This window comes from Ipomoea triloba, chromosome 15 (genome assembly GCF_003576645.1).
Source record: "Ipomoea triloba cultivar NCNSP0323 chromosome 15, ASM357664v1".
NCBI lineage: Eukaryota > Viridiplantae > Streptophyta > Magnoliopsida > Solanales > Convolvulaceae > Ipomoea > Ipomoea triloba.
This window is the reverse complement of record NC_044930.1, coordinates 22,474,252-22,487,282: the sequence shown is the minus strand read 5'-3', so window position 1 is coordinate 22,487,282 and position 13,031 is coordinate 22,474,252. Positions and strand designations below refer to the sequence as shown.

General features: G+C 34.9%; 2 protein-coding genes across 5 annotated transcripts; one reads left to right on the top strand and one right to left on the bottom strand.

Annotated features, from left to right (window-relative positions):
* Positions 1–390: 390 nt before the first annotated feature.
* On the bottom strand, positions 391–3,408 carry LOC116006252. 3 transcript variants are annotated; one of them, XR_004095082.1, is made up of 6 exons: positions 3,058–3,408; positions 2,409–2,466; positions 1,997–2,289; positions 1,734–1,890; positions 1,401–1,465; positions 391–845 (listed from the first exon to the last, which is right to left on the bottom strand). XR_004095082.1 is itself a non-coding variant. In XM_031246553.1 (6 exons), exons 3-6 carry the CDS (start codon positions 2,024–2,026, stop codon positions 631–633), a joined length of 501 nt encoding a protein of 166 aa, XP_031102413.1. In that variant the 5' UTR covers positions 2,027–2,289; positions 2,409–2,466; positions 3,058–3,408; the 3' UTR covers positions 391–630. The 3 variants fall into 3 exon arrangements, 2 of the variants coding, with proteins under 2 accessions (XP_031102413.1, XP_031102414.1); XM_031246553.1 differs by having other exon boundaries at positions 1,963–2,289; XM_031246554.1 differs by having other exon boundaries at positions 1,774–1,890; positions 1,963–2,289.
* Positions 3,409–6,394: 2,986 nt separating this feature from the next.
* LOC116006705 (F-box/FBD/LRR-repeat protein At1g13570-like) lies at positions 6,395–9,327 on the top strand. 2 transcript variants are annotated; one of them, XM_031247184.1, is made up of 6 exons: positions 6,395–7,317; positions 7,419–7,571; positions 7,679–7,897; positions 8,020–8,144; positions 8,802–8,909; positions 9,067–9,327. In XM_031247184.1, the coding sequence occupies exons 1-6, from the start codon at positions 6,541–6,543 to the stop codon at positions 9,086–9,088; spliced, it is 1,404 nt and encodes a 467-aa protein (XP_031103044.1). In that variant the 5' UTR covers positions 6,395–6,540; the 3' UTR covers positions 9,089–9,327. The 2 variants fall into 2 exon arrangements, with proteins under 2 accessions (XP_031103044.1, XP_031103043.1); XM_031247183.1 differs by having other exon boundaries at positions 8,802–9,321.
* Positions 9,328–13,031: the final 3,704 nt, after the last annotated feature.

The following is a 13,031-nucleotide window of genomic DNA, read 5'->3' as shown; positions in this document are numbered from 1 at the left end:
AAGATTGCCCAACTTTCGTGATGCATCAATCATAACCTTAAACACAAAAGCACTGTAAGCCCCCAAATTACCCCTATTCTCATAGTAGTAAAATTGGGTTGAAATTGGTTAGACTTGAGTCTTTCACCCAACTTTCGTTGTGATGAAATCCCTTCCAAAACAAGTTAACAATTGCTGGTCATCAATCAATAACAAGAAAAATTCAATCCCCAATTCAAACATAAACCTTAGGTAAACAATTATTCCCCTTTATGCAATAATCACAAATCTAACATCAAGAGTAGCAATAGGACCCTAATCGAAACCCATAAGTGAGCTACTCACGCATCATAATGGAAACCAAAGCAAAGCAATAATAAAATACCAAAGACATAGCAACAAACCTGAGAATAAAAGCAATAAGCAGAAAGAAAACTTTACTAACAATTAAAGAGTAAATCCAACTCAAATCCACGATTTCAAGCTTGAAAGTAAATCAAAGTATGTAAATCTAGGCTAAACTATGCTAGGGAAAACTATAGGGAGAAGGAAAAATAAGCTAAACTAAACTAGGGCTCGAAATCCCCAAAAGTGCAGAAAAATCGCAACTTAAATAAAACTGCTCAAACCGCTCACGGCCTGCCTCACGAGTCACGGCCATGAGCAGGTCGCGAACCCAGAATCTCGTAATTCAGTCTCGGGCAGCCTCACGACCATGTGCATGACCGTGATGTGCCTTCCAATTTTGCTTTTTGTTTCCTTAATTGCTCCGATGGTCCTTTCCAACCTTAGATTTCTTTGCTTCCAAAACTCATCCAAAATGTTCCTAAATCCTTCCTTTGTTGTTCCTTGTGGATAAATCAAACCTTAGGATGAAATAACACACAAACAAGTCTCAATTTCTCTAGGATAAAGACAATATACACAAAAAAACAACTAAAATAAGGAGTGGAATATGATTCAGAATCAGAGATATCAGTGCTTGGGGAAGGAGGTTGCCAAACTTCCACAACACACACTACAAAAAACGTGAAAATAGCGACGGACGATTTCCGTCGCTAAATAGGAAAAATCCGTCGCTAAACTGTTTAGCGACGGATTTCGTCCGTCGCTAAAATGAGCGTCGATAGAATTCAGCGACACAATTAATTTCCGTCGCTAAGTCTAGTGACGAAATATCCGTCGCTAAACTACTATGACGACGCTCTGGTGACAAACTTTGCAAGGAAATAGCTACAGATTTTTCCGTCGTTAAACTTAACAACGGAATGTTCCGTCGCTACGGTCGTCGCTAATATGTTTTATTTGATACTTAACTACGGATTTACTATAATATTTTTTCCGTCGCTAAATTTTAAGCATACTATAATAGTTAAAGAGTGACCAATATAACAAAGCACAAAAACAGCCATAAAACTTACCGGGAAAGAAGAAGAAAAGGCAAATAAGCAGTGCCAATAATGCTGTCCAAAAGCCATACTCACCCCTGCAAATCAATGTTCAATTTGTTTATTGAGGCTTGGAATTTAATAGCATGCACTCACCATGACGATAAACCACAAAAATTAAGGAGAGAGGCTTAAAGTATAGTATACTCCAGGCTTTTTAATACTATTAGGATCTCCATAACAAATATCCAAAATATGTTCAACCTTGTACACTAGAAATTTTATTTAATACTAACAAATATCCAAAATACTGAGATTGTGATGTACAGTGTCATGTTTAGGAAAGTAAAAAAGGAAACAATATACCAGAAATTCGGCAACCAACATAGACTTGTCCAGGTACTACCTCTTGTTGATTGAACTTCATCCTCATCCAATTCTGAATCTGTCACCTCGCTAGAAGCATGAGAATGTGTTTTTGACTCGGGAAATCTTTTCTGAGAATGTGTGATTTCGGTTGTTCCTTCGGTTGACATATCAGCAAGTTCACTTTAAATTGTGAGTATTATGTACTGGGTAACTAAGATACTTTTACCTTCAGTAACTTCATATTCACTGCTTTCCTCTACCTCTTTCTTGCTCACCATAAGGCTTGCCATTTTTTGTTGATGGTCTTGAGCATTCGTTGCAGTAACTTCTTGCTCTTCCTGTTCATATGGAATTTTTTTTATCTTTCTTCAAACTCTTCAATGCATGACTTGAGTTCTGGCTTAGAAAACTGGGCTTCATATTCAATGCATCACAGTGTCCTGAGATAAGGCATGTTCATATGTCTTAAATGACTCTATCAGCTTTCTTATGCTCTTCTCATTGAATGTTAACTGAGAGAGGCAATATGAAATATATTCCCATTGCCTAACATCTGTAGCAAGAAAAGAGATAAATAATTTTATCCTGATTAGATGGTTTAGTACTGTTGAAACAGTGTAGTGAAAAATTGATTATGAAACAATAATCATAAGCAATTAAAAAACGCCATACCTGTAACTCCATTAAATCTATTGCAAAGCTTCTCAACAAGTGCTTCCATCTGTTTGTCCTAAAAATTCAAAATATACAAGTCAATGGATCCGAAAGCACAGCTTGCCACCATATCAAGTAAACCAATGATACCTTCTTTATTGAACCAATTAAAAACTGCATTACGTTGTTTCAGCGATTAAGAAGCCTTGACAGAATTTCCCCAGTTAATATAACTAATTGCAAGTTTTCTTTGCACCCATAGAAAATAAAAATAAATGAAAAGATAGAAACACAAATTTTATGCACAGATAGAGACATTTCTTTATAGAGAAATTGTCTGCCATCACTGGAGATTAATGATGCTGCTTGACTAGAAATGAAATTCATCAACAAACCAACATTGAGAGATTAGACCAACATTGAGAGATTAGAGAATCCACGAATTTCAGATAACCAGATATGAGTTGTCAAGATTTCAGTGAGAATTAATCATCAGATTTAATTATTATTATTATTAAATATTAAATATAATAATAATAATAATAATAATAATAATAATAATGGAACCAAATCTCAGAAAACCTAATGAAATTGACTATGATTCAATTCCCTCTCCAATCATTCACTGGGAACCGTATATGGCTGGAAAAATGAGAGAAATAGTTACCTGGATGGCTAAGAAGCTTCCGCGGAGAAATAGTCACTGCCGCCGCGCGGATGCCAGGAGTCAGCGTCGCGAACACGGATTCCGGAACCGCCGGAAATCAGTGAATCAGAGAAATAGTTTCTGGACAGGAGAGTGGGCGGTGGCAGCGACTTGTTTCCGAAAATCAGTCAGCGACGGCAGAGGCGTGTTTCCGGAGAGGAGAGTGGGCGGTAGAAGCGGCTTGTTTCCGGCGGTCTACGGTTTGCGACTCTGTGGGCAGTCGGAGGAGCATAGCAATTCTGTGGGCTGTTTGCGACTTAGGGCGTTAGGGCAGTGAGCGGCTGGAGGAAACCTTAGGTTAGGCTACAGATAAAAAATTCCGTCGCTAACTTGTTTTTTAAAACCAAAAGTTGTATATTTTAACAACGGATATCATATCCGTCGCTAATATTTTTAAAAATTCTTTGTAATTGTAGTGACGGAAGTATATTCCGTCGCTAGATTGTTCTTCAAAAACATAGCTATAAAAATATAGTGACGGACATGCGAATCCATCGCTACCTAGCTACGGACATGTGAATCCGTCGCTAATATGTAAAGGTAAAGTGATCACAAATTAAAATGTAGCGACAGATTAATATATCCGTCACTAATCCGTAGCAACTAAAATTCCCACGAAAAATTCGTCGCAAATCCGTCGCTAATTTGTCTCTAACTTTTGCACGAAAATTTACCGCTAAAATTAGCTACGTATGTAACGACGGAAAAAATCCGTCGTAATATACGTCGCAAATCCGTCACTAAATGTCCATTTAACAAAAAATTGAAAATATGTCGCTAATTCGTCGCTAATCCGTCGCTAAATTAGAAACGGAGAGTGTCCGTCGCTAGATCCGTCGCTATTCTCGCGTTTTTTTGTAGTGACATTGATTTTTCCTATGATACTACACAACATTTAATTTGCTTCAGTGGCACAAGTGGCATTATTATTTGTTTGGATGTCTGCCTTTATCTCCTTTGTTAACCTTGAAGGGAGCAATCATGATTGCCAATTCAATCGTCCTATATGAGAACGTGTAGGATTGTTTTATTTTTAAATTTGGAGGTGGTAATAACTTGTGGAACAACTTGGATTAAATCTTTAATGTTTCAAATATTTAGTCTGTGTTTAGATAGGAGTCTCTGTTATGATATCTCAGATTTTTCATTTTTAAGTGTTTATTTTGAAGTTTGATGAAATTTGAGCAGAATTATTTTTAGTTTTGTTGTATGATTCAAGTTTTTAAATTCATCATGTTAACCTATTTTTTAAAAGTAATGTTTATTCTTATTGTTTGAGTATTTCAAGCCAAGGATCGAATGTGTGTTTAGTGAAGAAAGTTATATTTCGGAATAAGCAATAAAATTCTTAAGTGAAGATTAATTTTTGAATACCAATATATCATCAACAATTTATAGTTAACCGGATTCAAATTCCCACTAAAATATACATAGATTAAATATATTTCAGTTGAAAAGCAAAAGTTTCATATTTGGTTCTTTTATATATATATATATATATATATATATATATATATATATATATATATATATATATATATGCACTTGCATATATTGAAAAAGAAATAGAATATAAGTTTAATGAATTACATTTATTGGAAGTTTTAAAATAAATGCAATGTTGTCCAACTATTTCAGATAAGCACTTTAGCAAGTTGATTGTATATTATATTTATTAATTACTTTATTTTTATTTTGTGACTATATTTCATGCATGAAAATGGAATTGTAGATTCATGTATCATATCTAACTCTTTATCATATCCTTTTTAATTTTATTGTGATGAAAATTGTATGGATGAGTTTAGACATTGGAGGAATTAACTGCCATTGTAGTTTACTAAGATGTTTTTGCTAATTTTGAATTTTAAATAATTTGTATAAAATTTTATTATATTAGCTAATTATCCATTTTAAATATTAATTTTTATTTAATTGTAAATATCTATATTCATATTTTTTTTTTCATACGAAGGTAGCGATGTCATCATGTCTAAAGAAATATTCTTCCATGATTCTCATAAATTTTTTTTTAAAGTTATTCTTTACATACTATCAACAATATATATAAATGTAGGTTGATTGATTTCTTTATTGAGGACGAACAATAAATCTCATTTTATTGTGTTTATACTTTTCAAACGGTATTTTTCTCACAGATTTTTAGTATTTACTGTTTTTGTTTTTTAGCAATAATAAGATTAAATGCACGGTCGATCAAAATGTGGCCAAACTTGAAATTTGAAAAGTTATTTACATACAATGGACTTTGATAACGTAAAAGACGGAGCAAAGTAGGAAATACGATCTCTTATATTAAATATACTCGAAACCGGTACATATAAGGTAATGAACCGGCCTGGTTCGGGGGGTGTGCAGTGGGCTTCCCTAGCTTCCGAGCTCAGAAATGACTTCGTAATGAATAGTGCTCAAAGGTCCCTCTCTCTCCTCATAAATGAACTATTTATAGGAGGAAAAACTAATCTCCACCCCTCCCGCATGAAGAGCACGTAGCCGCCATGCGATGGCCCGACTCTAAGCCGAAGTGAGGGCCAACACGTGGCGATACCGGCGAGACGTCCATCCATCAATCAAAGGTCAATCCTGACCGTCGGGAGGTCGTCACTGGGTGATTTTGGAATGGCGATGAAGGCTGAGCGGTCGGCTCGACGGAATAATCTCGACCTCCGACCATACAGTCTATGCACCGACCGTACACCCCAAGTATAGAATTAATGAGGCGGCATACTCAATGTATATTCCCTATCAGACTTATTTGATTATTTGCATCTGAAAGTATAACAAATAATACGTTGTAGAGAACTGTGCTTTTCAAAAATAAAGCAAAAATATAATAAAAACGAAAATACAAAATGATATAGATCTTGAAAATAAGTAGAACCAACGTCTTGCCAATCTTGGACATGATACCGAACAAAGTCTACTTCAACACAAGACAGAAAATAGAAAAAAAGATTGTAATTGAGCGCACCTCAATTATAATTGGACTCCACATATATAAAAAGGAGAAATTAGATATAAAATCAACATAATTTTTACATAAATAAACTTTTTAAATGCATAAGTTTTACATAACATATTTATAGTTAAAATTTAATAAGTAATAATATTTAATACCATAACATAACAACAATACTTATAATTTTTAGTCCGTGCACAGCACGTGCATTGCACGGGACAAATATTATATTAATATTATATTGTAATAGAATTAATAATACTAAAAAAAAAAAAAAACAGTATAAATACCTTGAAATCCCTAGACTCAGCCGTCTCTGTCTCCACTCCATCGGTCTCTCCAGCGGCGGCCGGCCCTCGTCTTCTCCGTCTGGCGTCTGCTACTCTGCTCCGATTCCCTTCACCAAACATCAGAGGTGAAGAATAGAAGGATTTCGAGTGACGCCTCACTGTTCTTTCAATTTAATGGCTCGACGTCGGCGACTCAAAACCCTAACCCTACCGGAACCAAGTAGAGATTTAATTAGTGAGCTGCCGTTAGAGGTAAAGGACAGAATTTTGGAGTGTTTGCCCACCCGAGAGGCCGCCAGAACTGCTCTGCTCTCAAGGCACTGGAATGATGTTTGGTTGCAGCATGGGCGGCTTGTATTCGATTGGGAATTCTTGCAAAGTCTCCAACAGTGCGAAGACGATGAAGGTAGAAACCTCGTGAAAATAATGAATGATATCCTCTTTTTTCGTGCTGGGCCGATCAAGAAATTTACTTTACAGATTTTATGTGATGAACCTAAGCCGCAGCAGTCTAAATTTGATAGGTGGTGCCTTTTTCTGTCAAGAAATGGTGTGGAGGAACTTAACCTATCTATAGAGAGTTATAATGAGAGTTATAAACTGCCATTTTGTTTACTCTATTGCAAGACAATTAAGCAACTGATAGTCCAAGAACTCTCTATTGATTTGCCAGTAAATGATTGTGGTATATTTTCCAATGTCACTTCATTAGCTTTCTTGTATGTTAACTTTAAGCGCAGTGATAATGGAATTGCCTCTAGGATTAGTATTCCTAAACTTGAGAAGCTGGCTTTCGAACTTTGTTGCGGGATCAATAAGTTTGAGATTAGCCCTCCAAAGCTTGAAATCTTGTCTGTTATTAATTGTATGGGAAATGTGGTTGAGTCGAGATGGTTGGCACCGCATTTGAAAGGCATTAAGACTCTTTGGTTGTGTGGCTCTTCGTTGGAGGTGAGGATCTGCCTCGTTTTACTTTATGCAATTCTTTACCTTTCTTGTTAAAGTTCTTGTGATGGCTAATTTTGTTTCTTTATATTGCTTTTTTTCTCAAGTGTATGGATGTGTCTATGTTTCCAAGTGCAATGAATCTTCAAGTGTTGAAGCTGTATAATATACTTGTCAGTTGTGGTAAGCAGCTCAGCGTTGCTATGCAATTGCTTAAAGCATGCCCCAACCTATGTGAACTGCAAATTATGGCAGATGAGGTAGACTATATATTTGGCAGTCATGTATGATTCATTGATTTGTCTTGTTTGGTGTTTTCAAATGTCCTAACAGTTCTGCTTTTGTTTCATTTCTTATTGAGTTATAGTTTAGTCAGAAGGACAACGTAGAAGAAGCTACTTCAAGGCTTTTGGAGGATCCAGACGGTTGCTTTGTTATTCAGGAGATGAAGATGCTTAACACAATCAAGATTGAAGCATTTAGTGACTCTGCACTCGAAATGCTTTTTATAAAAATGTTGCTCTCAAAATCTCCTGCGCTAGAGAGAGTTGTTATTGTGAAGAGTGACTATACGGGTTCATCCGAGGTGAGAAAAATCCATAGGAAGTTGAAATGCTTCCCTTGTGCATCTCCAAATGCACAAATTGTCTGCGCGAGCAATTATGATGTGTCTATGTATAACGACTGGTTGGATACCCATGGTTTTAGGCTTATGCCGCACGAGCAATTATGATGTGTCTATGTATAACAACTGGTTGGATACCCATGGTTTTAGGCTTATTCAAACTCGGCGAATCTCCACCCCCACAGGTCCAATTTGGATGCCTTGAAATGTAAGCAATGGTTGTGTTGAAAGTTGAAATGTTTTCTAAGTTGTTCAGCATAAGGTATTTGTAATCAGCAAGCATGAACTCCAAGAATGCTCCTCTATTTGCTTTTGTTAATAAATTACTTCAATTATGCTGCCTGCTTTTTTTTTTTCGGTCTAAATTAGATCATCTAACAATGTTAAGGCCCTTGATAGTCAGAAAATAAGTTCATTACCTTTAATGCATCTCTCTATTTGTTTATTACCTAAAATATTGTTTGATTAATGGTGTTGTCAAGTTTAGTTTGTCATTGTTTAGTACCTAAAATATTGTTTGATTAATGGTGTTGTCAAGTTTAGTTTGTCAAATCAAAAAAATATTTTCGTATTCATGAACTTTTCATTCTAGGGCTAGGGCAAGATCCTCATTGATTCGAAGCTTTAATCACCATTCTCACTTTACCTATGGCTAGAGTATGCACACCATCAGGATTCAGGGCTTTATATAGAAACTTCATGATGGGAAGGCTTCGAACAAAGTTTAAATATGAAAACATTCATAAAGCCTAGCCTGCATATTGGAAACCAATGCCTCTTTCTTCTTTCCGTTTTCTTTTTGATGGTCTACACTCAAGATTTATTCATTTTTTTCTTTTTTAAATTTTGTTTTAAATGGAAACAGGCTTGATTGGAGAATCTGCAATTATGCACCTTCAATGAAGATGAAAGGTGGGTTCACTTGGTGTCTTTTGTGGATGATTTGTAGAGGTGGTGGAGATGAGCTGAAGAGGTGGGATGGCAACATTAAGAGAAGGGATTTTCCTATTTTTATTTTATTGTACTTTAAGTTTTATAAAAATTTAAAATATAGAAAAGCTAACAATATAATGCAATAGATATTGACATATCTTCACTAACATGTTTGCATTGTTAATGTAATGCCTTAGGTTAATCTGGTTAGTCTATTGAAGTGTGTTGATTAGGGCGAACAGAATGCTGGGAATGAAGGTTGGCACCAATTGCATCATTTGCTTTGTTTCTTCTACTTGCGAAATTAAGCAGAGCATGCATCCATGGACTAATGGCGCCCGTTTGAACATTAGCTTTATTTACAAACTTGCACCATCAATCATTCCAATTAGAAGATGGATTGAGAAAACCATGTTTATCATTATTAAATTATTAGGAAAAATCTCACTTTCTATGCTTATAATATTTTTTTCTGCCAAATTATTCATTATCTCCTCAAATATTTTGAAAGTGTTATTTTCACCCTTCTATGTTAAATAAGGTTTTGGATTATCAATACTATTATTAAAAACAAAACATCCTTTTTAGTATAAAAGTATAATCGCACAGATATTAGTATACTTACAATTAAATTATTTCTCCTTTTTTCTCATATTTATTTTAGTAATAATATAATTACATATTGATTTTTAAGATAATTGTAGACAAACGAGTCATATATTATTCAATTAATTGAGTGATACTTTTGTATTAATCTTATATATAATAAAAAAAATTTATCAGTCCATCACACGGGTAAATGGGCCCGTAATTATTTGCTCGAATTGAAACAAGGATAATGTTAGAAAACATAATCGGTCCAACCCATTTAATCAATTGCACTATATAATAGTCTTTATTATAATTTATGTAATTGTATATCGGTCCAAATATTCTTAAAATATTATAACAAATCCACTCAGCGCAATGCACGAGTAAAAAAAACGCGATTAAATATTATTTTGAAACAGTAATTTAATCAAGGAAATCAATCCAAGCTAGAATTATTCTGTAAATACCAATTATAACTATTTATTGTAATCAATCTAGAAATGTCATAAAGGAAAACAATTGATCAATTATAATTATTCACTGTAAATTCAATACTATTGATATAAATATACAAGTACATATTATCGTTCAGTTTTTTAGTCACCATTATTTTTTCACAATTCACACAAAGAACATAATGAGGACACTCACAAGACAACAATTCTAAGGGACATGAAGAAGCAAAAGACCACGGACTAAGGTGAGCCAAAATTTTGAATATATACTTTTGACCTATTATTGTCCTTATTATCTATATGTTATCTCAACCAATCTCTCTCTCTCTGTGTATGTGTGTCTATATATATATATATATATATATATATATATATATATATCAACGAAATTCATTAAACCAATCTCGAAATATATATATTTATAGTCATACACATGGGGACCTCGAATGGGAGAACCCCAGACGTGGAAACCAACTGTGAGTTGTTAAAAATGAGAAAACCCGTGCGTGAGTTGTAAAATTGAGTAACTCACTTATGGGTTGTGAAACCCGGATTTCGGTTCATACTTAGAAATTAAGCTTTGAATTTTTCAGTTTCATAAATAAGACAAGGGTTTCTCAAATTGAGATACATGGATTCAATTAGCTGAGAAACACATGCATGTGTTCTCAAATTGAGAAAAAAAAAGGAGAGAAAATTGAAGGGGTAAATACCGAGTCGGCTGCCGACATCTGGACAACTGACCTGAGTTTGAAAATGGAGACCGAGGGACAGGGGAGCTCACAGCTAGCGACTAGGCAAATTAGGATAGCGACCGGCGAATTAAGATTATATATATAACAGCCCCAAAACTACGTCGTTTAGGGCTATCTAATTTTTTGTAGTGAGACTTTAAAAAAAAATAAAATTCCTTGAGAATTTTGGAAAGTGTTGGTTTGGGTTATGTTCATTTTTAATACAATATGAAATTAAAAATTGTAGAATAAAATGATTAAGTAATAAATATCCAATTAACATATAAAATTAAATGTTTATTACATAATGAATTCACCGTTATTTATTTATATTACGAGTCATTACTTGGCAATTGTTTTAACTCTAACATTTTGTTTATTTAGAAAACGATTCGTTGTGTAATCAGAATAATACACAAGCACCGTTGCTCCGACCGAAGAAGTTGTTCGATAATGCTCAGTCGTTGTTAGAATCAGTTGTTGGTTCACCAGCATTTAGTCCAATTAATCCTAGAGTGAATGGTAAGAAAATGTGTTATCTCAATAGCCAACCTAACTATTTTACTAAAATAAAATGTAATTTTTAATTTTCCTCTCTCGATTGTAAAATTGGTATATATCTACATAGAAAATATATCTTCCGTACAAATGAATTAGGATAACAATTAATTTCTATAACTGAGTTGTTCGAGAACAAGTAAATTTGTCCAATTTATACAAATTATAAACACTAATATATATAAAATATTCAAAGTTTCAACACTGAATGCATATATCTACATATTGGCTATTAATTAAACAATTATTTGCTCGAATTCAAACAATGATAACATCAGAAAACATATATAATCAATCCAATTCATTCCTTCAATTGCACTATATAATATTCGGTGTTATAATTTATATAATTATATATCAATCCAAATATTCTTAAAATATTATAACAAATCCATTCCATGCATCACACGGACGAAAATACTAGTAATAATAGTAACAATAACAACTACTACTATCTACTGTACCCGTATTAAATATTAATAATAGCCAAAAAAATAACAGCGTAACTACGACTACAGTAGTCATAATAATAATAATAATAATAATAATAATAATAATAATAATAATATATTGACCTAAATTCCATTAATATATTATTATTATTATTATTATAACAATTTATAATTTAATAATAATAAACCCCTCAGCCGTGTACTTTGGGAATAAATGAGGAGAGCTCTCCTCTGGAGCATGTCAGCCTATATATATATATATATATATATATATATATATATATATATATATATATATATTTGTTAAAAAAAGGTAGGCTGAATGAGGAGAATGTAATCGGCTTAGTACTTTACACATTTTAGTCCAACTTTTTATTTTTACACATTTTTGTCTTATCCTTGTTAAATCCAGACAACAATGTCAACAGTCCAATTGACTTTTTGAGTAAAGTTCAAATAGAAAAATAAAATAAAATGAAATAATATATTTGCATCATGTAATTAATTAATGTATGTATCAGGCATGGTACGAGATTGTAACAACATCAGGAGTCGGACCCTGAAAGGAATTAGAAGCCGTCGCCGCCGTATTGATCGGAGTATTTGCAGATCCGACACCGGTGGTCATGGAAGACGAAGATGATGAACACCAAGAAACACACACGGCACTGGGCCGACATTCTGGTATTTTCATCAATGGCTCGTTAGGGTTCAAGAAAATCTGCACAACTTTCCTCATCTTCGGTCGGAAAAACCGATCCGGATGCAAGCACGCCAGTCCCACGATCAGGCATCGTCTCGCCTGCTCTTCCTCGAATTTCCCATCCTGCAGCCGGGAATCCACGGCCTACAGTACAACGCCTTCCTCGTACGACCGCCACACCATGTCCACCAGGCTGTTCTCTTCCATGAATCCTTTGGATCGTCTCCCACAGACTGTTTCCAGAACCACCATCCCATAACTGTAGACATCTAACTCTGGGGTTGCCCGCCCGGTGTAGCTGACCTCTGGGGCCAAGTACCTGGGAGTCCCGACCACCATGGTAGTAACGGACGCCTCGTCCTGGTCCTGACCCTGGCCCGGATGGAGCAGCCTGGCCAGGCTGAAGTCACCGAGGTGGGCCGTGTAGTCAGAGTCCAGCATGACATTGTTAGGCTTGACATCGCGGTGCACCACCGGGCTGCCGCATTCTTCGTGGAGGTAGAACAGCGCCGATGCCAGTCCTGATAGGATCTTGAACCTGGTTTCCCAATTTAGAAAGATGTTGTTCTCTGTACTCGGCATGTACTCGTCGTACACTAGTAAAAGTTGTTCTCTGTCGTGGCACCAACCTTGTAACTGCACTAGGTTTTTGTGCCTCAATCGCCCTAT